This window comes from Brienomyrus brachyistius, chromosome 23 (assembly GCF_023856365.1).
Source record: "Brienomyrus brachyistius isolate T26 chromosome 23, BBRACH_0.4, whole genome shotgun sequence".
NCBI lineage: Eukaryota > Metazoa > Chordata > Actinopteri > Osteoglossiformes > Mormyridae > Brienomyrus > Brienomyrus brachyistius.
Window position 1 is genome coordinate 14,170,959 of NC_064555.1, and position 27,977 is coordinate 14,198,935.

Here is a 27,977-nt window from a genome sequence, read left to right on the forward strand (position 1 = left end):
TTAGACGTGTTTCATGAATAATATGTCAAGAGGAACCAGTAATTCCTCCAGCGAAATTTTGTTCCTCGCCGTGATTATTAGAATGGAGCAGCGCCGTATTTCCGCAAGAACTGGACTGATCGTCGCGAACACGTGTTTCTTTTTACCCAGTGTAAGATATCCTACGAAAGCGACCTCTGCGGATTGCCCATGGTATCGGCAAACATTAACAATGATTTAGTTAAAATATAACCAGATTTGGCGATTAACAGGTGTTACCAAGAATACATCTCAGAGTTTCAAAAGGGATTAGTTTGTGTTTTTGTATTTCTTTTAGTGTTGTAAAATACGTGTTATTATTAATATGTAGATTAATATTATAATTACTATTATAACCATTTGAAAAACCAACTTTGCAACCTTTTTCGTATGCATACAAGTAATACATAAAGAAGGGTTTTCAGGGATGTTTAACACGACTTGCAGTTTACTCCTCCTACCACTTGCCGCGCCCTCATAACGGAAAACTCACTTGATATGCACCGTGAGAGACTTAATTGTTTTTTTTTTTAATCCGAGTTTTTTCCCATTTATTCCGACTTTCTAAAAAGTCTTAATCATTCCAGTTATTTACAGTTATCCTCTGTTCTGAGAGCTTTGCTCGTTGTCGGGTGCGTTGAAAACCCTTGGTTGGCATGGCCGGGTATGTCCGTGACGTCATTGTTTACGCTGGCTGACAGGAGGAAGCGGAGCGGATGAAAACAGCCCTGGCGAAAGGAGCAGGATAACGTCGGGTCCGAGCAGCTAGTCAGCCGCCTGAAGACGGCATGGAAATGAAGGGGCGTCCAGCTGTATGAGTGGCCAGGGATGCTGGAGAGAAACAAACCTAGGCAAGACTCAATCACGCCGGCCACGGGAAGGCAAGTTACTGTTTAGTCAGCTACTTCTTAGCGGTGAACGCAGCAGTAAGAGCTTAGGAAAGTTAATCCTCTCAGTATATAATTGTTTTGCGCGTTATTTCAACAAGTTCGTGTTTGTTTTCGCTCAGATGGGAGGCAGTTTGTGTCAAGTAAAAACAACATCCCGGAGTTGAACTGGCTTTAACTCGTGAATTCGGTGGGATAAATCATGTCACAGTGTTACTGGGAAATTGTGAACAATATTTTACCTAAACTTCATTTTGTGTTTCAGGGCTGACTTCAAAATATGATGACTCGAATAGTTTAAGGAGATAAATCCGGACCTAATTTCTTGCGATCCAAACGGTTCTTACGCCGAACGCTTTCTGCAAAGAGGGGAGGGTGGACAGAGACAAAAATAACTAAGAAAATGCACGCCTTGTTGCTAAATACACTTGGAACTAAGTAATTTGATCGTATTCATGGATAAAGAAGTGGCTGCATTTTAGTATAAAGAGAAGCACAACTACGTAGAGATTTTTTTTTGAAAATTAACGGTAATCAGTCATCATTACGTAACGTAACCCAGACCAAACCGTCGCATAACCGTTTATAAGATATACTCAATTTTGTTTCAAACTAGGTCAAATTCGTTTTTAGCGAGTAATTATAAAATTTAATAATACCTGTATAAAAATATGGTATATGTATTCGTAATGTATTGGATTGTAAGTATCTGATGATGTTAAAGTAGTGAAGAAACAAGATTTTTATATTTAAGAAATCCAAACTACCAATAAGATAATAGGAGAATTATTCTCTGACCTTTCAGACACTGTTGGTGCGACGGATACTATCAAAACTCTTCACTATAGGCTCTTGAAACAGGAAATTTATTTATCTTGTTATGAGGAATGTGCTTTAGCTTTCCAGAATTCATGCTTTCCCCCCCAGTTCCTCTCACAACAATTTTTTTTGACCCATTATCCAATTGTATTTAAAAATTGAGTAGCCGAAAACTTTATCTTCCAAGACAATTTCCCCTTATCTTAAGCCCCAGCACTCAAAGGAACAGTCCGTTGCCAAGTCATGGCCGAACCACGTCCTGTGGCTGATGTGGACCCTACTAGAGGAGACTTTCAGAATACAAGTAAGCAGGAAGTCGTGGTAACCCAAGAAGTTCTGCAAAAAGATGCTTCTGTGCCGCCGCCTTCGGCAGCTGAAGGAGACCAAGAGCAAGAAACCGTGAACGGTAAAGGGCCGACTGGCAGCATCTCATCTGGAGGCTCAGAACACGAGTTTGAAGGTTCAGACAGATACAGGGAAAGTGAGGCTGACTCCGCAAATATTGAAGAGAAAGAGAAGTCGGATGTAACTAGCAGATCAGATGAACAGAGCCAGTCAGGAGATTCGGCCTCCTTCTCTCTGCCAAGCCTGGACTTCTCGGAAGGGAATAACGAAGTCTCTTTGGATGAGCCTTTGTCATCATCTTACTCAGCCATAGGCGCTGAGGGTCAGTCTCCACCTGTCGATGGCCCCAGCTTGCCTGAGGACGCTGCCATCGGGACCGCCAGTGGTACCGCCAGTGGTACCGCCAGTGGGACTGCCAGTGGTACTGTTGGTGCCACCGCCCCCTCAGGCCCGGAGCTTATTACTCCTGCCTACTACTTTGTGAAGTGGATCGACTGGAAGGGGAAGAGGACGCCCATCGTCACCCAGAGCGAGAATGGACCATGTCCCCTGCTAGCCATTATGAACATTTTGTTTCTGCGCTGGAAGGTGAGGGGATTACGTGTTTTAGGTCTCAGTAAATTTTTCAAAAACACTGTCAAAAGACTAAGTAAATTACTGAGATACTGCCTAGATTTTAATCCTAAACAGAAATCTTAACCATAGATTGTGATCCATGTTGGTTTTTCTCAGGCCAAATTAGCTCCCCAAACGGAAATTATTACCACAGAAGATCTGATGGCACATCTTGGTATGTCAATGGGAAGAAATATCCAATCAAATTAATGGAAAAAAAAAAACATGAGAGTTTTCCTGAAGTTGTGAGCCTCGAACTGACGTGTACTGTATTACCCTTGTTTTAATTTTAGGAGAGTGTGTCCTATCCATTAAACCCAGGGAAAACGTAGAGGGCATGGAGCTCAACTTTCAGCAGGTACCATCCATAACTGTTAAACACCCTCACATATTTCAGATGTTTTTCAGCACCCATAATCTTGTAATGGCATGTGGAGTAGACAAGGAGTGTCTGTAAGACAAACAGACATTCTGACACCACCTCTGAGCAGAAACAGGACTATATTGTGGCGTTGCTAATAATTGCTGTCTGTCAAACAGGTATAATCTCATATGAATGAAATCATTGGCCAGTTCCCTTAGGAGTGCATTTGCATTTAGTTCGTTTGATATTTCAGCAGTCGTAAATTATGACCTAGATGGAAACTGGTATTGTTTGTTTGCGAAAATATGAACAAAGAATTTTACTAGGTTCTAGGTATATGAAAAGTTTATTGCATGATTTATTTACTGTTCATAATGTGCTGTATTGTCCTGCCAAAACATTATTTGGGGAGATTAATCTCCGGACTTGCCTAGGCTCCCATAAGCTCTCATAGCTTTTGTGGGCTCTCTATTCCATTCATTTTCACTCTGTTCATGTTCCTTAAAAGAATATGAGTGATGCCATGGCTGTCCTGCCCAAGCTGTCCACTGGCCTGGACGTCAATGTGCGCTTCACAGGCGTCTCAGACTTTGAATACACGCCGGAGTGCATTGTGTTTGACCTACTGGACATCCCTCTTTACCACGGCTGGTTAGTGGACCCCCAGGTAACTTGTCAAGTAAACCACTAAGCCAGTGATGGTACAGTGCTGGGAAATTCATATATACTTTTCATATTGTGTATTATGGTCTTGCATTGGTTGTTTATTTGGTTAATGGCTGAATTTTACTGAATATTGGGTTTTAGTAGAGTTAAAAACAAAAAAAGCAAATGCATATGGTACTTCTCTCAATGCTACTAATTATTAATGTTACTGCTAGTTACATTTCAGTCCCAAATAGCAGCAGCTGTTCTGCTTGTTGTATTCATTTACTCGGCCACTGAGGTTGACATTAGAGGTCCAGAATGTAAAAATCCAACCAGTTGAGTATAAATAGTCAGTAATAGAGTATGCAACTGGTTGGTTGAAACAAAATCTTGGTCTGGATTTTTACATTCTGGATCTGAACTATCCACCTCTGGTTAGCCTTGTATGCTTTTTGTAAATTTCAGCCTAGTTATATTCCAACATGGCTGCCACAATAACTTATTCCTGGGTCTGTTCTTGATAATTGCCCCCTTAAATCCATCGGCCACCAGAGCCCTGAGATGGTTGCAGCAGTGGGCAAACTGAGCTACAACCAACTGGTGGAGAAGATCATCGACTACAAGCACTCGCCAGACAGCAGCCGCATCAGCGAAGGTACAGACGTTGCATGTCGTGTTGCTGGCCTGTGACCGGAAGGTTACCAATTCCAGTCACAGGGTTGGCAGAGTGATGTCATCATTAGACCCTTAAGCAAGGCCCTTAATCCCCGATTTCTCCAGGGATTTTCGTAACCTGCAGCATGTGGCTCAGTGGGCTATGGCTCTGTGCTTATGATCAGAAGGTTGCAGGTTTGAGCCAGGCCTCAGCACGTTTGTGGGTCCAGGAGCAAGACCCTTAACCCAGCTCCCTGGGTGTTGCTATAGGTGGCTGTCCTACACAGCCAGCTGCTTTTACCTACAGAGAGCAAGTTGGAGGAGGTGTAAAGGGAATTTCCCCAAGGGGATCAATAAAGTATCTATCTATCTATTGTTTTTTTCTCCAAAAAAAATGTATGTTACATTGGATAAAAGAGTATGCTAAATAAATAAAATATAAAATAATGTAAATGTATTCTGCATTTCTGTGCCAGATATCTGGTCCTGTTTACATGCACTGATTATGATGCTGTTAATTTGTTGCTGTATTTTATGACTGACTGCACAGGGGGTCATCTGCATTGGCAGTTATAGAGATGTTTGTAACTGAACTGGGATGCACTATAGAGCTGTCAGCCATTTGCAGCCTTTGGCACTAATCTCTCCCACAGGCTTGCATGTCATTTACCCGTGCCATGCTCTGCCTCCTACGACTGCCGCCCTCCCTCTTCATGCTGCCAATCTCCTGCCTTTCCTTGTAGGCCTAATGGCAGAGCAGTTTCTGGAGTCCACGGCCACACAGCTGTCATACCACGGGCTGTGTGAGCTCAACACCACTGCCAAAGAGGGGGAACTCTCGGTGTTCTTTAGGAACAACCACTTCAGCACCATGATCAAGCACAAGGTAAACGCAGTCTACAAATACACAGGGATAGCTTTTTGTGGTCTTGGTAAGCTATATTATTGCCAATTTCCAGTCATAAAGATTGTAGTATGTGGTAAGCCACACTAGATAAAGCAACAGGAAGCTAAATAAATGATTTATCGGTAGAGAACTCATGTACCTTGTGGTGAGGTGGAGTGCTGCGAATGAGTAGATTGATGAGTGGTTTTAACACAAGAGATTGGACAGTGAGAGGCTACAGAGGACTTGATGTTTGGAGTATTCTCTGCTTTGTTGATTTATGCGGAAGCTGTGGTTTTCTAGACTCTGTACTGCTGTAATTAAACAGTGCCAGTATTGACCTTTGCCCCAAACTCAGGGCCACCTGTACCTGCTGGTGACGGACCAAGGCTTCCTGCAGGAGGAAACAGTGGTCTGGGAGAGCCTGCATAACGTGGAAGGCGACGGAAACTTTTGCGACTCGGAATTCCGCCTGTGCCATCCGCCCCAAAGGGCCGCCCCTTTGGCAGCCCCCACACCGTCACCTCAACAGCAGCAGAGGCAGATCGACCAGGTCATACCCCCTCCCGTGTAGCTCAGACTGACAGGAACCACCCTGACTTCCTTTCTTCTGTACTGTGGCTCATTCTTGCATGTCCTCATGCTCCAAGCGCTGTCTGTCTAATCCAAACACTTTCTGCTATATAAAGATAATGGTAGCACTTTACTTGATGCACAAATAATATAGTATTATGTGATTAGTTATGCATTGTATAACCACAAACTGTCTATAAGCTGATCTCATGTTAATTCATCATTAATGAATTATTGGTGCATGTTTGATCTCAAGCAGTTACTATATTTGTTAATTCTGTAAACCTTTGTGAACTACTGAAGGAACAAATAATGAATGACAACATACTGATTTCACGTTTATCATCAAGGAATCCACTTATCTCATATAGCGACTGTATTTATTTTTGAGTTGTGCTTCAGTGGTAACTGAGTTATTACTATATTATTTGTCCCCTGTCAAGTAAAGTGTTACCAAGATACTGCTGAAGTAAATGGTAGTGTCTCTGTGTTTGTGCGTCAGGACTACCTGGTGGCGATGTCTCTTCAGCAGCAGCAGGGGGCGCCCCCAGGGCCCCTCAGCGATCTGGAACTGGCCCAGCAGCTGCAGCAGGAGGAGTATCAGCAACAACAGCAGCAGCAGCAGCAGCTGTCGCCCGGCCAGCCCACAGCACCTCAGGTACCAGACAGTGCTCACCGCAGATATATTACTTCTCATCCTGTCGTTTGGCTGGGCCTTTGGTACCTGACAGCAGAGCGGCGCTGCTTTTCCTTCCAGGTCAGAGGTCAGGCAGCGGCTCAGCAGGGCAGCCAGAGGCGTCGTGGTGAGAAGAAGGAGGGATCAGATTGTGCCATAATCTAGGTGGCCTCTCCTGCCTCTGGACCCTCTGTACTCCCTTTCTGCCGTCCTGCTCCTGAACTCCGGAGCCTCCTAGAGGCAGGAGGCGCCAGGCTTTCCCAGGAGGAGGCGCACACTGACCCACCCACTGACTAAGATGGGAGAATACAGCCACGCACTCCTATACTCACTGCTCCTCCATGCCAACCCGCCTAATTCTGCTGGCAATGAGGACTCAAACCGGAACCTAACGCAGGGAGTGTTGATGTTGAGTAAAGAGATTCTTCAGTCCACACACAGCAGGGGCAGGGGAATGAATCAAGGTAGATGTAATGCGTATTATAGTTGGTGGTGGGTTAAAATTTAAGGGCAGTTGGTTTGGTCTGGCACAAGGATCTTATGGTTAATTGGCAACCCAATGAAGGGTTATGAGAGTTGTATCTGTAGACATTTAGTAACTTCACAAGGTGTTCTTCATTTTTAGTTTGTTCCGTTCAGTCAAGAGAACTACTCTGCTCTGGAGCCAGACCTCACTGGACAAGCATTTCATTCTTTTCTTGTTCAGTTGTGGTATTTGGTTCCTGGACGGCAGGAGCCCGACTTGTGGAAAGCGGGGTAATTGGGTCATTCCTTCCATTGCTGGCCAACAACCCAAAGTAACCTCTACTAAATTCTGGCAGGAATGGAAGTTCTTTCTTTGTCTTCATATAGCTGTCCTTATATAAACATGCAGATGTTTAGATTGTTAAAAAACGAATAGTGGTAAATCTGGTGAATTTGTGTCCTTTTTGTGAAAGGAGAGCAGTGTACCTATGCATAATCCTTGAAGAACATCTCTGCATCATTCCTGTCAAATGCAGCTCGAACAATAAAACCCAGGGCATGGAATGAACTAATATATGCTTCGGTAAGTAGCCTGTGGTATATGAACCCTCTATACTGCAGCCTCACACAAGGGCATAATTTAGGTGAAGGTGTCAGTGCTCTTGCTGCAACTGGTTATATATTGAGTTTAACCAAAACATGACACTTAAACCAGGGGGTTTAACAAATAATTGTTTAATTTGTGGGAAGCCAGCACTCATAGGTGTAATGCACAGCAGGGGTATTTTAGTAGACAAAGCAGGGAGTTCCCTCATAACTAGACCTCCTTGGGTGTAAATGACTTAACATCACATGTTGCTTTGCATTTCATTTGTAACACACCTTAATAAAACTATAAATTATACTGCCCTGTTGTGTTTTTGTCTAAGACGCATGCTAGTTTAAATAGGCAAAGAAAACAATGATAGCTTTTTGCTGATTGTTTTTATTTTAAAAGTTTAACAATAGTTAGAAAAGTTCAAAATACAAAAATCACAATTACACTCCAGTGGCATAATTTTTTCACAAAAAAATAAATCAGGATCTGCTGGTACGGATCAACGGCCTTATCGCCACCTCACAGCGACACATTCAGCCACTGAGAGCCACTGTGAAAACATCACAAGCATCTGCCACACCTCTGGCTCTATATCTTTGCCACATAGTTCCCAGGAAACAAGCCTTCTTTGCCCTTTAGATGGCCAAACCACCAGCCAGAGGGATCTGAGAGACAAAGGCAGAGATGACAAACTAATGCCCATGTTCATAAAGAGACGGGCCTGGATTCCACGTTCACTGAAGCAGGGGGTAACTCAAAATATTTTTATTGTCTTCAGCTATTTGATCTATGGGTCATATGCTGAGATGCAATAATGATCTCATTGGTCATTGTGCAAGAAAATCGATCGTGATAAATAGAATATAAATATGAACATGAAAGACAACCATACTGAGGCATGGACATAAGGCAGAAAAATATGATCAAGTTAGTTTAATAGTTTAAAAATGGTTTAAAAATATGGTTGTTGAAATGGGCAGTGAGTTGTATGGACAAACTGGCACAGATAACACCTGTGTTTGGCATCAAAAAGAGGAAATAGCAGTTGCTCGTGGGACTTCTACCACAAAAATGTTCTGAGGGCAGAAGGAAAAATGATTGGTTCAGAATGATAACCAATCAGATTGTAGAGAAGGTGGACCAAAGCAACTAGAAGAGGCGGGATCAAGAGATCTGACTGATTGGTCCTGCCACCTCTAATTGCTTGGACCCACCTCTCTACAATCTGATTGGTTATATCTCTGAACCAATCATTTTTCCTTTGGCCCTTAGAACATTTTTGTGTAAGTAAAACTATGCGATTAGTAGTTCCCCTACCTTCAGCAAGGAGGTCAATGACGTCGGCCACACTGAAGCTGAGCTCGTCCGCATCCTGGGCCTCATAGGCCCACAGGGCCCGGCAGCGCGGGGCTGGCGGCTTGGCCTTTGGTGTCGACTTGGCCGGTGTCACCCCAGCCACAGGCTTCTGCACCGTGGATCGTCGGCACCGGCTTTTATGGAAAGGGAGGAAATGGGCTTTGGATGCCAGTCTGATACAGCCACATGCCTCAAGGATGAATCAGTTTACCCTATTATTAGGAGGGCTATACACAGACAAGGCAGGGTGGTCTTTGGGCATGCGGCCTGGGGCAGAAAGGGCTCGCTAGGTGACAAGGAGCCATGCACTCCTCATCTTTGTCTTCCTGTCATCAAAATAATCTGGTATAGAAAGTGTATTCCAGACATAAGGTTTTGTTTCATAATTTTTGTTCTGACCTTGAAATGCAATATAATGGATAAAAGTCCTGTTTTGCAAATGGACTGCTGGTCCTCTGTGTTTCTTAGCATTTTTTCTGCAGAACAGAGATAATTTATTGATCCCTGTGGGGAAATTGGTCTTTTCGCCTATCCTGTCTCGCTCTATGTGAGACACACACGACTATCGGGGGTTAAGGGCCTCGTTGAGGGGTCTACCAGCTTGGGGTAGGGGGGGCGGATCCAAAGAATTTTGCATGGGGTGGCAAGAGGGAGGCATGGAGATTTTAAGGTGTTGCAACAAAAATATTCATTCATATGCATAAGCATAAGGTACGACTGATGTAACATCATGCAGCTTCTTTTCAACAGTCACAGCTGTGTGTTGGGTGCAGATTCCCGTATAACTGGTACAGATGTGCCCCACCACATTCAAATTAATCCTGCCAAGCGGACCAGACTTGTCTGGGCTTTTACATGACTGGTGATGTAAAAGCAGACACCTATTCACGCCCTGCTGCGGTCGTGTTTGCAGGTTATTATTCTGCTGTGTGGCAGCAGTGCTTTGTCTTCTCTGCGTTCTCTCTTTTTCTCACTCGATAATTCAAAATAGACATTAGACCATATTCTTAGCTCAATATGATCAATGATTGTTGTCTTCAGTTTCTTGTTTTGCTCCCATTATCTTTTGTGGCATGTCTAGCCACACCACATGTCATTAGTTTCATCAATGTCATCAAACTAGAAATGTCTGCTAGCAAGAGACCTGTCTGAAATGTCCTTCATATTTCTGAATTTAAACTATTACTTATAAAAGCAATACAACATAGGATTCACTTACACTGATGCACACTTTGGCAAGGCACACCTGTGAATCTTCTGTGAGTATTTCAAATGTCCCCAGAATGTCCTGTGAAAATCCCTAGCCCTCATTCCCTAAGACTTCAGTAATTCCAGTTCAACCTGGAAAATCACTCATTAAGACCAATGACTATACAGTCATGGTTCTGTTAGGAACCACAGTGCATCTTCATCCATCTGTCTCTGTAAGCATGGTTATACCCAGGTCAGAAATTTTCATGATAGCCATACCAATGACTTTCAGAGGTACCTCCACAGTCAACAATGCGTCCGACTTACCCAGCAAACCCTTGCTCAGGGACGCTCAGGAAGTCCATGTCTGCTTGCGCCTGGCTCTGGGACTTGCCTGGACGTGGCCCACGGTGCTTGGGTAGACTGGGCTGATCCATGCTGCTCTGCTGGCATAGCAGGGATCTCCTGGCCGAGGACTTGGGGCCTTGCTGAGGTACCGACCGACCCCTGGGGGCTCCTTTGGAATAAGAGGAATCAGAAAGAGAATGGTGGAATAAAAACCTACATACTGAACATTTTTCATATCTATGCAAAGATCCTGCCAATATGGATGAGCGTAAACATGTAACATCACCCGCTGACCTTGTGACAGGCAGCCGATGCCTGGTGCCTGGATTCCGAAATGGAGGCTCTTCCTGTTGTCCAGGCGGGTGGGCCCTGTGAGTGACAATATTTTGCAAAAGGATTCAGAAAGTTTAGGACGGGCCTGGAAAAATCTTTCCCCTGGAGGGTCAAATCTGAGCTTCATCATGTCAGCAAGGGCCATTTTTAATAATTATTTTCTTGTCCCATGAAAGCTACAATAGAATTCTGGTTTTCTTTTTGGAGAAGCTAATTTTTGACTGACGCCTATGAAATAGCAGTTTGTGATATTTCATGAGACTTAAATATAAATCTTTACCTTTTTTCATTTTAATGACCATACAGGCGGGGGTGGCATGGTGATGCAGTGGTTAGCACTGTTGCCTCACACCTCTAGGACCCAAGTTCTAGTCTCCGCCTGGGTCACATGTGTGTGGAGTTTGCATGTTCTCCCCATGTCATAGTGGAGTTTCCTCCGGGTGCTCCGGTTTCCCCCCACAGTCCAAAAACATGCTGAGGCTAATTGGACTTGCTAAATTGCCCGTAGATGTGCTTGTGCGAGTGAATGGTGTGTGAGTGTGCCCTGCGATGGGCTGGCCCCCCATCCTGGGTTGTTCCCTGCCTCATGCCCATTGCTTCCAAGATAGGCTCCGGACCCCCTGCGACTCAGTGGGATAAGCAGTTTGGAAAATGGATGGATGGATGGATGGATGACCATGTAGGCAAGTAAAATTAGCTCTTTGGGCTGGCTATTGCTATAAAGACCTTTCCACATACATTTTATTCTGCATTTTACTCAATTAGGATGAAAATATAATGTTGCTGTTAGGGCCCATGGGCTAATGGCACATCTATGTCACGCAATGCTCTCTACTCACTGGAGTTCTTGGGAAGTCCTGGTCCAATAGTGACAGTGAGGAGCTTGCTGCTTGTTTTCAGGACAGCTTGGTCCCCCTGGCCCACTTTGAACTGGATCTGTCTTATACCAACCCCCGCAAACGGACCCCAGCCAGATTTTTTCACCTTAAATTCAAGCCTTTGGGGTAAAGGGAGAGACATAATATTCATAAACGTGTCCTTTCATGAAGGCTATACAGCCCTGGAAAAGGTTAAGAGAGCACTCAATATTCTGTATTTTAAATCTGTATCTTAAATCCTGGTTTGACCCTGGTTTTGCTGGCAGAAGGTTACGCTGAGCTGCAGGTTGGTACCAGGCTCAAAAATTCTCTGGAGAACAAGGTGAAGCAGGAGACACTGAGAAGGACCAGAAACCAGCCAAGTATACAGCAGAAGTGACATTCTGATGCCATATATGATCGTTAACTTATTTCTCAATGACAGTTTCTCATGAATCAGAGGATGACATGGGGTGACCTTCAAAAGGAATGGGACACATTAAGTGCAGGTGTGAAGTGCTCTAACTAGGACAGTTCATATCGGACTCCTAGAAGCAGATCTGAAGTCCCATAAAGCAAGGAAGAAGCCCTTCGTTAATGGGAAACAGAGAAGAGCCAAGTTCAAGTTTACAAAAAGTAAATATGTTTTTCACAGAAGCACACCTATAAATTGGGTAATTTGTAAACTAAAAATTGTGGTCTCATTATTGTTTCCGGAGCTGAATGCATGAGTTTGTACAACCAATGCCCAAGTTTACAAAACACAAGTCAACAAAATCTGAATTGTGGTTCCTGGCTAAAGCAAAACATGGGAGAAGATAGTAGCTGAGAAACAGAGACGCCCACAACTCATGATGGCTACATTCCAAGATCATCTTATAGTATCAGGGACCCAGAGTGGACGGCTGAGACTAATGCTATGCAGCATGAAACGCGTGTGACACCAGGCAAGTAGAGGCCACATGAATGGGAGTCAGGAATGCACTGGGCGACTTGAAGGCTTTGCTCACTGGTTGTGGAACATCAGTGGCAGCTTCCTGTGGGTCCTCTCCTCATAGCGCTTACACAAGAGGCCCAGGAACTCCGTCTTGAAGATGCACTGCAGCACGCTGTCGTATTCGTCCTCGTGCAAGATGAAGAAGTCATCCTGGAGAGTGCTTAAATGGAAGACGAGCGAAATGAAGGAAAGTCAAAGAGAAACTGATGATGTTTGTGTGGTTCAATCAATTCATGGTCAATAAAAACATGTTTGTTGTAATCAGACTGTGGTACCTGAGGGCAATGGACTGGACCTTCTCCACTTGAATCCTCCGCTTCAGAACCTCCCGGATCTGGCCCTTCTCTGGACCCTGCTTCAGCTTCTCTCGTCCAATCAGGTAAAGGAATTTTTGGGTCAAGATGAGGTCACGCTTCACTGACTGTACAATGAAGGAAAGAAAGGTTAGCAGGTAAAAGTCTCCACCATTTTTTTCATTGTGTTACTATTCCTCTACTCCACATACAATTGCAATTTCCACCCCAATTTTTTTTCCCCCGAATCAACCTCTTTCAGATCCCTCACCCTGAACCTTCGGTCATACTTGACCACCACATCGGCGAAATCGACCCTCTCACTGCGTCCCACAAATTGCCGGATCTCGGGCTGGCAGTCGGTGCCGATGTAGTCGCCGGCAAAGTTGCGGTTGATGCTATTCCGTCGCCTCTCCTTCTTGTTCAGTAGGATGTCCGAGGCTGCAAGGGAACCAAGGGCAAGATATAGCTTAACATGAGAAAGTCAACTCAGTATGACGCTCTGAGCACCATAGGGACCCCTGAGCACCATACGGATCCCTGAGCACCATACGGACCCCTGAGCACCATACGGACCCCTGAGCACCATAACGATCCCTGAGCACCATATGGACCCCTGAGCACCATACCGATCCCTGAGCACCATACGGACCCCTGAGCACAGGCAAAGACGGTCTCACCTTCGTTCCTCAGACGGACACATTTGCGGACAGCGTTGTGCTTGCGCCAAGCTTTCTGGATGACCCGAGCATAGCCATCGTATCTCCTTTCCCTCATCTCCTCCAGCAAGAACAACTAGTCAGATGGATTCATTAGGTTAAAAATCTATGATGTGATGGATTTATATATCACAATACAAGGCTAGTGGCCATAAGGCCATTGAATGAACTCTTTAAACGGCCTTGCATCCATTGCGGCACTGATGTGGAGATGTTGTGTGGCTCAGTGGGTGAGGCTGTGGCGTCTGTGATTGGAAGGGATGCTGGCTCAATTCTCACAGTTGGCAGAGTGATTTCACAGAGGACCATAGCCTTTTATCTACTGTATGTTGCTCTGGATATCAACATCTGCTAAATACAGAAAGTGGTTATGGGATCACTAGGTAGGTTGCATGAACGTTCAAACCTCCTTCAAACTTTGGAAATCATCTCTATCAGAAGGACATTGACCCTTAGGTGTCTCATATTGTAGTTTCTTGCAGCAAGGAACCTGGGATGTTCAAAATCATGTGAAAGAATCCATCCATTCATCACTTATTGAATTTTAGTGACCAACTATCATTGTTGACACACCACAGCATACAGTGCATAACAACGAAATGTGTTCTCTGCATTTAACCCATACGTGACAAAGCAGAGGGCAGCTAATTCAGCGCCTAGGGAGCAGTGCTTGGGAGCAGTACCTTGATGGTCAGGGATTTGAACCTACAATCTTTTGATTACAAGTGTGCTTCCCTAACCATTAAGCCAGCATCATAGAGGCCCATTGCAGCATAGGGCAGAAGGCTGGGAAACATTCAGAGTGGGATGCCAGTCCATTGCAGGGCGCATACACACACACACACACACACACACACACACACACACACACACACACACACATGCACACACGCACACACACACACACACTTTGAGGCTTTGCACTTTTTTACTGCCCAACAGGTATGATTATTAGAGAGAGGAAATGAGTAAAAGGAGAGGAATCTAGTGAGCTCACTGATTCAGGCGCCTTGATGAACACCTTGCTCTGGCCCAACTGGTACTGGTCCTGCTCCATGTTGACGGAGCGCAGTACGTGTAGAACCCCCTTCCTTTGTTCCCCGTGCCATTTAGGCCAGGTGTCCTTCGTCAGAATAGCATACCTGGGGGGGGGGGGGGGGGGGGTACACAGCTTATTACCCATATATGTCTTGCCTTCCTCACCTCTGATCATCATGTTCTGTACCTCCATGAACCAGGACATACCCTCAGCGTTTTCCAAAACCACATCAGCACTTAAGACCAGCTTCACAGGAATGCTGGCAGTTTCAATACGAGACCGTTACTGACGATGAACAGGGATCAGGTTCCTTATAAAATATCCAGTCGTACCCAGAGCAAGGGATCAGGAATTCAGGTAGAGCCCGCTCCGCCCTCCATGCCCCGTACGCCCTGTGTCCCACCCACCTTAGCAGGAACTTCCCAAACGTCCGGCGGTAGGCATATCCGGCCCGGCGCACGCGGATGTTCTCGCAGAGACCCAGGTACTCCACTTGGTGGTGGACCCGGGCTTCCTCCCAGTCGCGCGGCCGCTTGGTCTCGTTGGGCTTGATGCAGCGCACATAGTGGGGGCAGCATCTCATCAGCTTCTGCACCAGGTGGTTGGCTTGTTTCTGCATGGATGCATGGGAGGGTCAAATGCAGTTCTGCATGTACCCCAACAAAAGCGCTACTGGGAAGACTGAAAACCAGAAGAAACCAAGCCGTAATCCTTGGATTATCGAAGACGTAGTATCGATATCACTAACACATACACTACAACAGTGGTCATCAACTAGAGTTACTATGACCAATGTGATTGTTTTAGGATAGACGCCGCAAACTCATGAACCACTTGCTGTATTTTCTTACCCCACTAGATGGTGCTTGATCCCACATGCTAGTGGGGTCAAAAATATAGCAAATGAAGCTTTGTTTACCCATGACTACATGAAGGCTATTGTTTAGGAGGACAATAGTCAAAAATCTGCTAATCATGGGGTTATGTGAGTGAGGAAGCTTGATCAGTGGGTGTGATTAATTATCTGTGAAAAACTAAAGGTTGACCTGCAGGCCAGATTTATTAATGAATTAAACATTTTACAGGCTGTATAAAACCATCTGGTGGGCCGGTGCTTTGAGACCTCTGTTTAAGGACATGACCTGATTAAGGTGAAGAAGCAGCTCTCGATACAGGTGAGTATCATTTTACAGGCTGGGTCCCGCTGCTGATACAACACCCACACCTCCTCGCTCTCCAGCCCTCTCGCTGCCCCCTCGCCTGCCCTTACTTTGATCTTGTTGCTGGCGGTGGAGGGCCGGCCCTTCTTCTCAACAACCAGGTTCTCAGGAAACAGGTCTCTGATGAAGGAACTGGGCAGAGCAGAAGCACAGTGAGACAATGAGGAGGTGTGGTTATGCATTTGTTTAGACATGCTAACTGGAGAGCGTTGGACAAAAACCTTCAATGAAGGAGTCTCTCCTTCCTGTCATTTTAATTTGCCATTTAAAAAGTTCACAGAAAATTTTAATCAACAAGATACTCCATCCATCCATCCATCTATGAATCCATCTGTAATATCCTTTCACACATTGGCCTTGAATGTAACAAAAAATGTGTAAAAGTAACCAAAAAAAGAATATTTTGATGTAGTTCTGTCATAGTTGGTCATAGTTTGATCATAAATGCTTCATGCTTTGGGCAAACTTCTTTCTAAAACCTGTGGACGGGCATTATTATGTGGTTAAAATATAAAAAACATCTGGTGAGTGAACATGCAGCTCCAACAGTAAAGGCAAATCACCCACAATTCACTGCTCTGCATCAGCTCGATGATGTCGCTGAACAGCACATCCCTGTTCCTCTCGCAGAAGCCGCTGGCGTCGTAAAGCACCTGTGGACGGCGGGATTTTAAATGAAAACCACCCATTATTAGTACTCAGTGAATGTGGTCCATCCATCCATCCATCCATCCATTTTCCAAACCGCTTATCCTACTGGGTTGTGGGGGGTCCGGAGCCTATCCTGGAAGCAACAGGCATGAGGCAGGGAGCAACCCAGGATGGGGGGCCAGCCCATCGCAGGGCACACTCACACACCATTCACTCACACATGCACATCTACGGGCAATTTTAGTAATTCCAATTAGGCTCAGCATGTTTTTGGACTGTGGGGGGAAACCAGAGTACCCGGAGGAAACCCCACGACGACATGGGGAGAACATGCAAACTCCGCACACATGTCACCCAGGCGGAGACTCGAACCTGGGTCCCAGAGGTGTGAGGCAACAGTGCTAACCACTGCACCACCATGTCGCCCCCGTGAATGTGATCCATTATATTTAATTGATACTTTCATTGATCCTTGGGGGGAAAATCTCTTTATGCCTCCCCTGGCTTCCTCTGCATAGGTGAGAACAAGCTGGCTGTGAAGGGCAGCCAACCATAGCTGTGCCCAGAGATGTGGGGGTTAGGGGCCTTGCTCAAAGACCCACAGGTGTGCGAAGGCCAGGCTTGAACCAGTGACCTTCTGATCACAGAAACTTAGCCCACTGCGCCACACAGCGCCCCCGACTCACTGCTACATCTGGTTGCTTGAAAAGTACATTTTTCCGCCCACATGACCCATTGTCTCTCCTGTTCATGTAGCTAAGTAGGACCACCAGTTATGTAAACAAACTATTTGTGTAAGTCTATGTTTATGTAAGTCTATGTTTAAAAACATGGACCAGAAACACAAACAAGGTCAAGCTGCACCAGGGTACATAACCTGAAATGCTCCAGGAAAATATCTGGCTTATAAGAAATACTGCAGCTAGAAAAGCAACAAAGCAACAAAGTGTATTGATTTGATCTCATTCTCTCCCACAAGAATTATTTATGAGCAGAGCCTGGAGTGGATGCCTACAGCTACAGTGAGAACTTGGCTTTCATTTCATCTCATTGCATTTCATGTCATTACTGTTACAAGAAATATATTTCGATGGTCTGCCTGCATTCAGTCTCATAAAAGTGCTTATAAAAGTCTATTTCTGCAGGAAGGGAGGGCAGCACATGGTTCATTAAATGTTAAAACTCTTCCACTGAACCAACCACCACCCCTCCCCCCCCCGTCGCGCCCCCCTCCCGGGACAGCTGGGAGCCACATGCCAGAAACAACTAAAGCTTGAAAGCAAAGTAATGCAGAGCACAGGGAGGACTAACAGATGAAGGGCGGCAGCACGTCTCCCTGCTCACTGCTACACAGCGGCCTCTCAACACACTGCTGTCAGAGGAGTTTCTATGGCTTCATTGTGTGTGTGTGTCTGTTATTTCAATTATTCTGTCACTACTTACGCAGTTAGGAAAATTGAAAGCTATGCGAATGTTTACCTTAATCATGAAGCAGATCAGACAAATTGAATTTAAATTAATCCTCACCTAACCACGGAAAATCAAACCAATCTCTGTTTAATATTATTTGAATTGCTTGAATAATTTAATGCAACAGCACAGTTAAGGCCTATTAATTAGGAGCTCAATGGAACAAAATATCCACCCATCCATCCATCCATCCATCCATCCTCTACAAATACTTACCCAGTTAGTATTAGCATTTAACATTATTCTGACATTATTAAAAAACGAATAGCCGTAATTCATGCTCATACATAACTAAAATATATTGGGGTATCCCCAATACTTTCCCTATAAAGCGATTTTAGTCATACAAATAATTTAATTGACAGTTAAATTAAGCAAAATTAATTAACTAGTGTAAAAAGCCCTAAGAGATCCCAGGGCGTATGTTCTGCCTGGAAGACATACTGTATCTCCCAGGAAGAGTAATCTATAGCGCCCCCTGCCTTGAAGACATACTGTATCTCCCAGGAAGAGTAATCTATAGCGCCCCCTGCCTTGCCAGCATAGTGGTGCAGCACGAAGCCCTTGCTCCAGCTGTTGAAGTGGTCATGGGCGCCGATCTGGATCTGCAGCTTCTGCAGCAGCATCTGGTCAGACCCCTCGCCCTTGGCGTGTGTGGTGGCACAAACGTCATCCAGAATGCTCATGATTCCGGGGGGGTTCTTAATGGGGGGGCAAAGAAGACCCACACGGTTTATCCAAATCTGCCAGTAGCTCACGTGTCACATTTGCATCCAGATACTGTACAAAGATGTATAAGCTTAAAAAAGGGATGCTATATTAGCAAGGAATTTGCGTCATAACACTGGAGAATCAAATGGTGAGGGTATATCTGTGAAAGGTTATGGACCATCTGCGCCAGGGGTGTCCAATCTTATCCGCAAAGGGCCGGTGCGTGTGTGGGTTTTTGGTAAAATTCCCTAATTAGATCACTAATTAGAGGACTGATTGGCTGAAGAGTCCTCACACCTGGGTTTGAACACCTGACCTACAGGTTATCCCAAAAACCTGCATATACACCGGCCCTTTGCGGATAAGATTGGACACCCCTGATCTACACCATAATGTATATTTGAGGGGCCGAGACTCACCACTTTGGACTCAATGAGGTCACACACCACTTTGTTGTTGAAGTACTCAATGGCGGTCCACTTGATGCCCTCTTGGATATACTCCTCCTATGATGGCGTCACGCACAAATCAGGAGCAGAGCGTCATTGCAGAGTTTTGGCACAGAGTTGGGGCTCCAGCATATTTTAAAGTATGAGGAGAGATAAACGCCCGTCTACCTGTTCAGCTTTCAGCGTCAGCTCGATGAAGATCTGCTGAAGCTTCTCATTGACAAAGTTGATGCAGAACTGCTCGAAGCCATTTTTCTAGCAGAGCGTAGAATGTTCACTGAGAATTGCTTCGCAAACAGTTTTACTCAGAAGCCTGCAAAGAACTTGCTATCATAAAGCCATTTTCAGACTCGGATTTTAATTCTGTTGTGGGTCGGCACCAAACAAATGCTCGCTACAGAAGACAGAATAATACAGAACAAAACATCTCCTTTTCAAACGCCCACACGGAAAAACTTGTCAGGACATTCCCTGGCTCGTTCTCGCCCACCTGGAAGATTTCAAAGCCGTAGATGTCCAGCACACCAATATTGAGCTCCTCGTAATCCTTCTGTATAGCTCTGTTAATGGCCTAAGCAGAAAGAGCAGCAACAGCAAGTGCTGAGAGACACAAATAAACTACGAGTACCACAAAATGTAAAAGAAATGTAAAGGAAACACACGAGGATTTATGTTTTCTGAGTCATGCAACATCCAAGTGTTTAGGAACTGGACTTGAAACCAGAATATTACAGGTTTTCATGGCTGCCAGCTCTCACGCATCTGGCGTGAAACTCACGCTGTCAGACTCTCACTCTCACGCAAGAAATCTTACGGCAAATCTATGTTATTCCATTTTAAACTTAAAATCAGCTGCATCAAAAGCCTTGGGGTAGTTTGCAAACCCTACAGATTATTTACAAGGTAATAAAACTACATGTAAATGCGTGTGCATGTGTGTGCACGTCTCAAACTGAAAATCTCACTCCAGCTGCCTGACCAAAGCTGACAGCCCTTTGTTTAAACCATGCTGTTGCGACATTTACCTAGTTAATTAAGTCTTATTCCTTTGGTTAAAAAATGCAACTGCCTAAACAAAATCTCATCACAGATAAGCTAAAAATGAACATTCCAGGCTGAGGAGAGGATGAGGCAAAGAAGTGGGATGGTCACGTGACTCACGTCCACGAGGTAGTCGAAGAGGCGGGCGTGCAGGGCCTTGGAGAGAGCGTCCCGCGTGAAGGCGGCCTGCTCCGCGTTGAGGGTCACCAGGATGCTCTCAAGCTTGCCGCCCCACTTGCTGTCCATGGTGCGGCTGGTCAGCTTCTCCTTTAGGCCGCTCTGGGAGATACCCAACAGGTAGGCCGGGAACGCCAAGACTGGGAGCAGGACGGGGCAGGCAGAATGAGGGAGACAGTAATCAGGGACGCCTGTAACCCCCCACCCCCAGTGGATCAAAATATCAATTCAATTCAATTCAATTCAATTCAATTCAATTCAATTCAATTGTATTGTATTGTATTGTACATTTTAACAACATTGCATTGTCTCAAAGCTCTTTACATTTTCTCCACCCAAAGTCCCCAGTGAGAAAAACCAGAGTTGATAGTGGCAAGGAAAAATTCCCTGGAAGGAAGAATCCTTTGGAGGAATCAGACTCAAAGGTGGAGCCTATCCTCCAGGGGCCGGCAGAAGAAGTCAAATGAACAGGATGGCAAAAATCCTAATTTACACATCCATGCATGCATGCATCCATCCATCTTCTATAAATACTCACCCAGTTAAACAAATTAGCATTAAGCTAATTTGCATTAAAGCACAATGGGGGTGGGGGGGGGTCCTTAATGATAAAATTTGCTCAATCAGCTGGTTCTCACACAGCATTTTATTTTGCGATACGCGGCGATACAGTATAACACTAAAACGAAGCCGCTGCTGTTCTGTGATGGAGCTTTTGGAAAAACCAGAATCTGTAACTTGTAACAGTAAATGTTTAACTAATTATCTATTTTGACACAGCTGATTTAAATTACATAATAAGATACTAAGATGTATTCACATATTTGTCTACCTCATTACTATTAGCATTCTATATATTGATTAATGCATACTTGGCAATATTAGTGACTCCAGGTTTCACAAAAACCGGACAAAAATGCAACTTGTGACCAACCCTGCATTAATATCAAAAATCAATTATCCTGTCCTATTATAACATATATCTCCTAGTTAACAACCAAGTGGCTGGAAGATAGATGTATGGAGACATGTTTGCATCATAAGTATATTTTCCTGAACAAGAGAACGCAACCTTATTGTAACAGGTGATGGATTTCACATAAAGCTACTGAGGTGGAACACAGTGGCATGTATGTAGGAGCTGATGTAGCACATGGCAAGAGAGGTGGAGCGCTGAATGTAGCACATGGCAGAGTAGGTGGAGCGCTGAGTGTAGTACATGGCAAGGGAGGTGGAGCGCTGAGTGTAGCACATGGCAGAGGAGGTGTAGCGCTGAATGTAGCACATGGCAGAGGAGGTGGAGCGCTGAATGTAGTACATGGCAGAGGAGGTGGAGCGCTGAATGTAGCACATGGCAGAGGAGGTGGAGTGCTGAATGTAGCACATGGCAGAGGAGGTGGAGCCCTGAGTGTAGCACATGGCAAGAGAGGTGGAGCGCTGAGTGTAGCACATGGCAAGAGAGGTGGAGCGCTGAATGTAGCACATGGCAGAGGAGGTGGAGCGCTGAATGTAGCACATGGCAGAGGAGGTGGAGCGCTGAGTGAGGAGGGGTGGCTGAATTCCACTCACAGTCCTCGCTGTCCGCTACAGCGCAGTTGGCTTCCTCTCGGAAAGCGATGTTGCCCAGGTGCAGGATGCCAGCCACGATCTGCAGGACGGCGCTCTGCTCGTCTTCGGAAAGCCCCACCACAGACATGGCATCCTGAATGACGCAGGAAACGGCAATGCCATAAAACAGCAGCACGCTTGGAGTTTAAGGAGAATGTCGATGCGCCCTAGGGCTACAAATCACGGATGTCATCCGCGTTCGGAAAGATGCAAGACAAAAAAATAAATGGTGCCTACAACCATCGGGAAACTACTGCATGCTTCCATGCATGTGAGGTTCTAGAATATTTGGTAACCTTTTACATTAACTGCTCCTTCATAATGCATTCATGATGCATTCATAGAACATTAATAAGCAGCATGCAAATATACCTTAACATCGTAACAAACCAGCTTTAATATGCATTAATAACAAACATTATATGATAATAACAAATATTATAATTGTATAATGTTTGTTACTAATGTATATGAAACCTGTTAAGGGATGTTAGAATGTTAAGGGATACTTACATGCTGCTTATGAAAGTCCTATGAATGCATCATGAAGGTGCACTGAATGATCTACGAATGCATGACGAATGCATTATGAAGGTGCAGTTAAGGTAATGTGTTAATTTTTTAATTATTATATATAAGAGGGATCATAATTCACAGGGGTGGTGTGTTTCTAAGCGGGTTAAACCTCAGTGACCTGTGTGCGTCTGTGATCAGAAAGTTGCTGGTTTTAGCCTCAGCCTTCACAGATTACTCACATTTTGGTTGGGTTCCGAAACCCCCCCCCCCCCCCCCCCCCCAAAAAATGCTGGCCCCAAGCTTAGTTTTCATCCGTGTGCTTGTGTCACAAAAGAGAGCATGATGGGATATGTGAAAAGAAGCATTGCAGTGTTCCTGTACTTGTACAAATGGGAAACAAAGGATCATTCCTTGTACAGGGGGCCAAACTTATCATTAGCTATCGATACACTTTGAATTGGGAAGTGCCTCCGGGGGGCAATTGGCTTTAAGCTGGGGTTAGTGTTCATGTATATGCACCTGCATCCAGGACAACAGAATCAGAGCGAGAAACCCCAGCCTCCGCAGAGGTGGGTGCAGGCTGAACTGTCTTACCATTGTGTTTAAGAACTCCTTCTTGTCATTGACATCATCCACTGTGTAGGTCCCAGACTGGCTGAGGTAAAAGTAGTAATCAGGGCTGGTGACTCCCAGGTACTCTCTCTGCTCCTTGCTTGCTCCCTCCAACAGCTGCATGATGGGAGATTAAAACTGTTCCAATGAGCCCAAATAGGCATTGGGTGACTCAATGCTGGACCTAGTCTTTGGCCTGCTGGAGAAAACCGAAGTACCTGGAGAAAATCCATGCAGCCCGAGAGGAAAAAGCAAACTCCACCCACACAACAGCGGTGGGGCTTGAACCCTCAACCTTGGAGACGCGAATCAACAGTGCTGCCCAAATGTACGAAATCTTACAGTAAATAGACCTGATATAGCAGACAAAGTTACATGCTTAATATAAAGACAAATGCATCTTCACAGCTGGTTCCTAATAAAGAATTTCCAGGGGTTAAAAATATGAGAAACACATCACCACCAGACATTTGAGATATTTAAGTTTCCCGATCAAACATCTGCATACTTACAGTCACCAAATGCTTTCCTTATTTTTTCTGCTACACTTGCCTGAATGACTGAATGTCCTACCTGGTAATATATGTGGAAGTTTCTCTCTCCTTGGTTCTGCGATACAACTCTGGATTTTTCCAGCAGAAAGTTAGAAATCTTTCCACCATCGGGTTCTCCTGCTCGACTGAACTGGATCTCAAAATACTTCCCCTGTATGACACAGAAGAAATAGTGTTGGATCTTACAGTATAGTCCACATGGGATGAACGCCTTTACATCCATTCATTACTTCTCCTCTGGGGTTACCCAAATCCTAAAATTAACTCTTGGTAAGCTTTGCATTATCTAATAAAGTCATAATATCACAGCAATTAACAATGAATGGTGGATAAAGCCTGCTCGTAGAATAAACAACCTTGAAAACATCACACAATCACAAAGTCAGACCATCAGAAAGGTCACATCTGATAAATGTCGACCCCGTGCTCTTAAACTCACAAAGCGACTGGAGTTGTTGTTGCGGACTGTCTTAGCATTTCCAAATGCCTCCAACAAGGGGTTTGACTGCAGGATCGTATCTTTTACTTGCTGTTTGGGAGAGAGGAGGAGTGGAAACACTAGAAACGTGCTATTGGTGCAGAGCAGGGCCTCCCAGCCCGGTCCTCAGGGAACCCCAGACAGTCCGTGTATTTGGATAGACTGGCAGGGTTCAGGGAGGGACCAAAAACATGGACTGTCTGGAGGTCCCTGAGGACCGGGCTGGGAAACACTAGTGCAGAAAGAACATCTAAGAATGAAGGCGGGGGAGGAGACAAAATTGACTCACCTGTACTTTTGGTCCTCCCCCGGAAACCTTGGAGATGTAGCTCATGACGCACTTGGCTGACACGGTCTTTCCTGCTCCACTCTCGCCACTTTAATGACAAAATAACGCACAGATATGCCTTCGCATCAATAACACTTCAGTCAGAAAGTCGTCTATCTGTCAAGTGACCCAGACAACTGAGATCTGTCCAAAAAAATGAGGAAATGTAGCTCGATTAACATCAAAAATTTCATGTTTCTACATTTGAAGTGAGCAGATTTGGTAGATAGCGATGTAGCAAACCAAAGCACAAGGTAGTACAGTAGTGTTAGACTACTCAGACCTGATGATGACACACTGGTTCTCCACGTCGATCATCATGTTGCGGTACATGTTGTCTGCAAGGGCGTAGATGTGGGGAGGGTTCTCATACTGAGCCTGAGTTTGGGAGAAAGAGATCAACATTGCTGCAAACATCATGAACATTGGAGGTCCCAACCCTGAAAAGCACCCAGGAAATGACGCATCCCTGACAGTCTAGGTTAATTTTGAACATTTTTTGTGAACATGACATAACGTGACATGACATCACATCACATAAATCCATACATTTTCTGTCATCGTTTCCCTTACTCAGGGTCACAGGCGGTCAGGAACCTATCCCAGAGGCTACAGGCGCAAAGCAGGGAACAACCCACACACACACACACACACACACACACACACACACACACAGCTATTTTGTCTGCCTGTCTATAGTACTGTTCCCCGAGTCACTCAGGTGGGAGTCTGATAGAGCAGCGTCTACTCACCGCCCCCTGGTACAGCTCCACCTCATGGTCAGTGAAGTACGGCAGCTGTTTGAAAGGATTGACTGATATCAGCACGGAGCCTATGTAGGTCTAAAGGTGCAGTTTAGGGTTAAAGGTCAAGTTGTTCACAAATCCCAATAATCCTGTTCAATTAAGTATATCATCAAAACACCTTTCATAGCACATTATCCATCAACTATATTAACGGTTTACTGTCAGCAGGATTGTGGCTTGGGTTCAATCCTAGATGACCTGGGGAAACTCTAGACAGGGGGGCACCTATGACTGAAGCCAGCAATTAAGAATTTCTTAGGCAACAGTGTTACCTACTGAGCCACAGGGCTGTTCAGAAGACATCATAACGCCACAGAATCTGGAGATATCTGCAGTTTTGTTTTTATTTTCTGCTTTCGAGCTGTCATGGTCAAGACAGCAGATACGCCCCAATGGCCACAACCTTTAACCTGCGACTGGGCACTTTCAAGGATACAAAGATGTGGTCCTCCATGTATCTCTTCCTCAGGTTGTCCCTGACGACATCCTCATGGATCTTGGTGAGCAGCACCATGTCATCCACGCCGCTCACCTTCACGTTCTGTGTCTGCCACTGAGGAGGTGAAGAGAAGACGACACAGAGAGAAGGATGGGCAGATGAGAAAGGAGAGAAGAAAGGGTGGAGAGTTGGGAGGGGAGTGACAAGAAAGCAGGAAGTTGAGGAAGAGAGGAGGAAGTAGGTTTCGAATAAAAACAGCGACTCATTACATCAATATCAATTCTAATGAACTTGGTGCCATTACAAGAGTATATGTAGGAATTCTACATGTCAGTGACTGCAGGCTCAACAACTTAAAGAGGGCCCAATTTCTGAAAAACATCTCTTTCAAAAGAATGTATATTGTGTGTTGTCAGTTTAATAAAAAAATGCTATTTCTATATATAGTTACCCAAGAAAACATTTCAATTTCCAAAAAAGAAAATTAAAAAAAATATTGCACTGAGATTACAAAAATTAAGACCACTAAATAAGGACGGATGGGAAAACGGCCCACAGCGTGTGGCTTTACCCCGCAGAGTGTGTAATAAACGGATGAGCGATTGAAATGCACTAACGCCATGACATTCAACACTGTCCTGCTATAAGTTCACTTGGAAATTTTCTTCAGGTGGCCCTCTAGTGGCCAACAACGGTATGAGCGTCAGGGTGACTTCAGGTCGTGCGGCGAAGAAGCTGACACTGCAGCCAGGATAGGTGAAGGTCGCTGCCCGCCGCTTTCCTTTCGGTACGAACAGGGACTCGTGGTTTTTCTTCTTTGTTTCATATCAATTGACTGGGAAGATACTGGAATTCCTGTTATCCTCCCCTATGGCTCTTGGGCTTGTGCTTGGCACATCACCGTGTTCGGGCATGTTGCGGCTCACTGGCCCGCTGCCTCAGAACTGCGCCTAAGCGAGTTCAGTCTTTAACACGACTGAGCATTAACCTGATACAGTCGCATGCGTGGTTGCATGCCATTATATTTAGATAGCTATTCACAATATTTTTTACCATTTATATAGCTGCGTACTTTACCCAGGGTAAGCATGTCAACCAGAAGTGCTACAGCAAGGACCATCATGTACAAACCTTAATGTACAAATGTAATACAACCCTATAAAGGCAAACAGTAACTGCTTTGAAATTCATGTACATATGATGTATAGATTAAAACAACTCAATGTCTTCATAAAAAAGGCCAAAAAAAATAAATCATACGGAAATTATAAGGCATCCACTGAATGGACAAAGTTTATTAACGGTGTCAGGTCTAATTTATTAAGACCTTAGCTGTTAGCACCAGTGCAAACGGATGTATGCTGTAGTATCGCTGACACATACCTTACAGTTTACATAATCTATAAGATCATTTAATATACGCCTATATGGAACTGAGAATCACAACTTACACAACTTACATCATCCTGCATATAAAGTTTTGCTGGGTGACTTAGTCATTTAAAGTTTCAACCCTTTTCTTGCGTCAGACATTAATATATGGAACGAGTCAATGGTCAAAATATGTGCCCCGAAGGTACGGATTAATGTCACAGTGACATCCTGCGCTAAAGAGCAGCAAAACGTAATAAATAAATAAATAAAAAAACATTTACTTGCAAATAAAAATAAAATGACGCGTTTCTCAGTCCAGTAATACTCACCATTGCGGTTTTAGACGTGAAGTCTCGTTTTGTTACGGGTCAAAGGAGATTCATTTAAATTCCGCCTCGACATGGAATAGATCTGAATCTTCAAACATAACCATCTAACCCCAGAGTCATAGCATATTTGTTTGTTTGTTTTTACACTTTTCTGGAATCGCGTATTTAATGGTTTTAATGTTTTCGATAGTAGAACGGGTGGTGTCGGCTTTTTCTTGATACTGCAGGTTTCAAGCAAGTAAAGGCAAGTTCAATAATTTTGGAGCATGCCGAGTTACTGGCTTTACAGTCAAAACTAGGAATCCGCGGGAAAAGGGTTATATACTGTATTTCGCAATGGGATCCATTGTGTTTCAAGGGGAATGAAAAGCTGTAATATACTGAGGCTCCTGGCAATTAACGCAAGCAGTATAGAATTTTAATATATATTGCAAAAATAAATAAAAGTCGGTTTTATTAAAATTACACGAATAATCAGCTGTTGGGATTTTTTTTATTAAAACAAGCGCGTCATGTAAGCGATCAAAGCAACT

General features: G+C 44.6%; 2 protein-coding genes across 5 annotated transcripts; one reads left to right on the forward strand and one right to left on the reverse strand.

Moving 5' to 3' along the window:
• Nucleotides 1-19: 19 nt before the first annotated feature.
• On the forward strand, nt 20-7,854 carry mindy1 (MINDY lysine 48 deubiquitinase 1). Of its 2 annotated transcripts, none has more exons than XM_048994105.1 (10): nt 20-151; nt 720-2,657; nt 2,802-2,859; nt 2,978-3,042; nt 3,557-3,715; nt 4,249-4,351; nt 5,094-5,236; nt 5,595-5,789; nt 6,312-6,467; nt 6,567-7,854. In XM_048994105.1, exons 2-10 carry the CDS (start codon nt 1,968-1,970, stop codon nt 6,648-6,650), a joined length of 1,653 nt encoding a protein of 550 aa, XP_048850062.1. In that variant the 5' UTR covers nt 20-151; nt 720-1,967; the 3' UTR covers nt 6,651-7,854. The 2 variants fall into 2 exon arrangements, with proteins under 2 accessions (XP_048850062.1, XP_048850061.1); XM_048994104.1 differs by having other exon boundaries at nt 97-192.
• A 61-nt stretch (nt 7,855-7,915) lies between these two features.
• LOC125719390 (unconventional myosin-Ie-like) lies at nt 7,916-27,712 on the reverse strand. 3 transcript variants are annotated; one of them, XM_048994100.1, is made up of 27 exons: nt 27,445-27,712; nt 25,739-25,855; nt 25,249-25,338; nt 24,780-24,874; nt 24,458-24,545; nt 24,130-24,219; nt 23,710-23,841; nt 23,119-23,253; nt 21,970-22,102; nt 20,344-20,540; nt 19,673-19,753; nt 19,351-19,437; nt 19,153-19,239; nt 18,556-18,723; nt 16,469-16,554; nt 15,952-16,033; nt 15,089-15,294; nt 14,640-14,784; nt 13,604-13,718; nt 13,195-13,364; nt 12,906-13,051; nt 12,644-12,790; nt 11,616-11,773; nt 10,738-10,812; nt 10,423-10,612; nt 8,866-9,038; nt 7,916-8,213 (listed from the first exon to the last, which is right to left on the reverse strand). In XM_048994100.1, exons 1-27 carry the CDS (start codon nt 27,445-27,447, stop codon nt 8,137-8,139), a joined length of 3,273 nt encoding a protein of 1,090 aa, XP_048850057.1. In that variant the 5' UTR covers nt 27,448-27,712; the 3' UTR covers nt 7,916-8,136. The 3 variants fall into 3 exon arrangements, with proteins under 3 accessions (XP_048850057.1, XP_048850058.1, XP_048850059.1); XM_048994101.1 differs by lacking the exons at nt 24,130-24,219; nt 24,458-24,545; nt 24,780-24,874; ... (1 more) ...; nt 25,739-25,855; nt 27,445-27,712 and having other exon boundaries at nt 23,119-23,335; XM_048994102.1 differs by lacking the exons at nt 24,130-24,219; nt 24,458-24,545; nt 24,780-24,874; ... (1 more) ...; nt 25,739-25,855; nt 27,445-27,712 and having other exon boundaries at nt 23,119-23,274; nt 23,710-23,814.
• Nucleotides 27,713-27,977: the final 265 nt, after the last annotated feature.

Excerpts from the sequence above, each read along its gene's own strand:
- mindy1 (XM_048994105.1), top strand. The coding sequence starts at position 1,968 with ATGGCCGAACCACGTCCTGTGGCTGATGTGGACCCTACTAGAGGAGAC. Across the intron at positions 2,658-2,801 it reads TTTTGTTTCTGCGCTGGAAG|GCCAAATTAGCTCCCCAAAC; the intron begins GTGAGGGGATTA and ends GGTTTTTCTCAG. Across the intron at positions 5,237-5,594 it reads GCACCATGATCAAGCACAAG|GGCCACCTGTACCTGCTGGT; the intron begins GTAAACGCAGTC and ends CCCCAAACTCAG.
- LOC125719390 (XM_048994100.1), bottom strand. Across the intron at positions 19,754-20,343 it reads TCTTCGACTACCTCGTGGAC|GCCATTAACAGAGCTATACA; the intron begins GTGAGTCACGTG and ends CTTTCTGCTTAG. Across the intron at positions 19,438-19,672 it reads ACGGCTTTGAAATCTTCCAG|AAAAATGGCTTCGAGCAGTT; the intron begins GTGGGCGAGAAC and ends ACGCTCTGCTAG.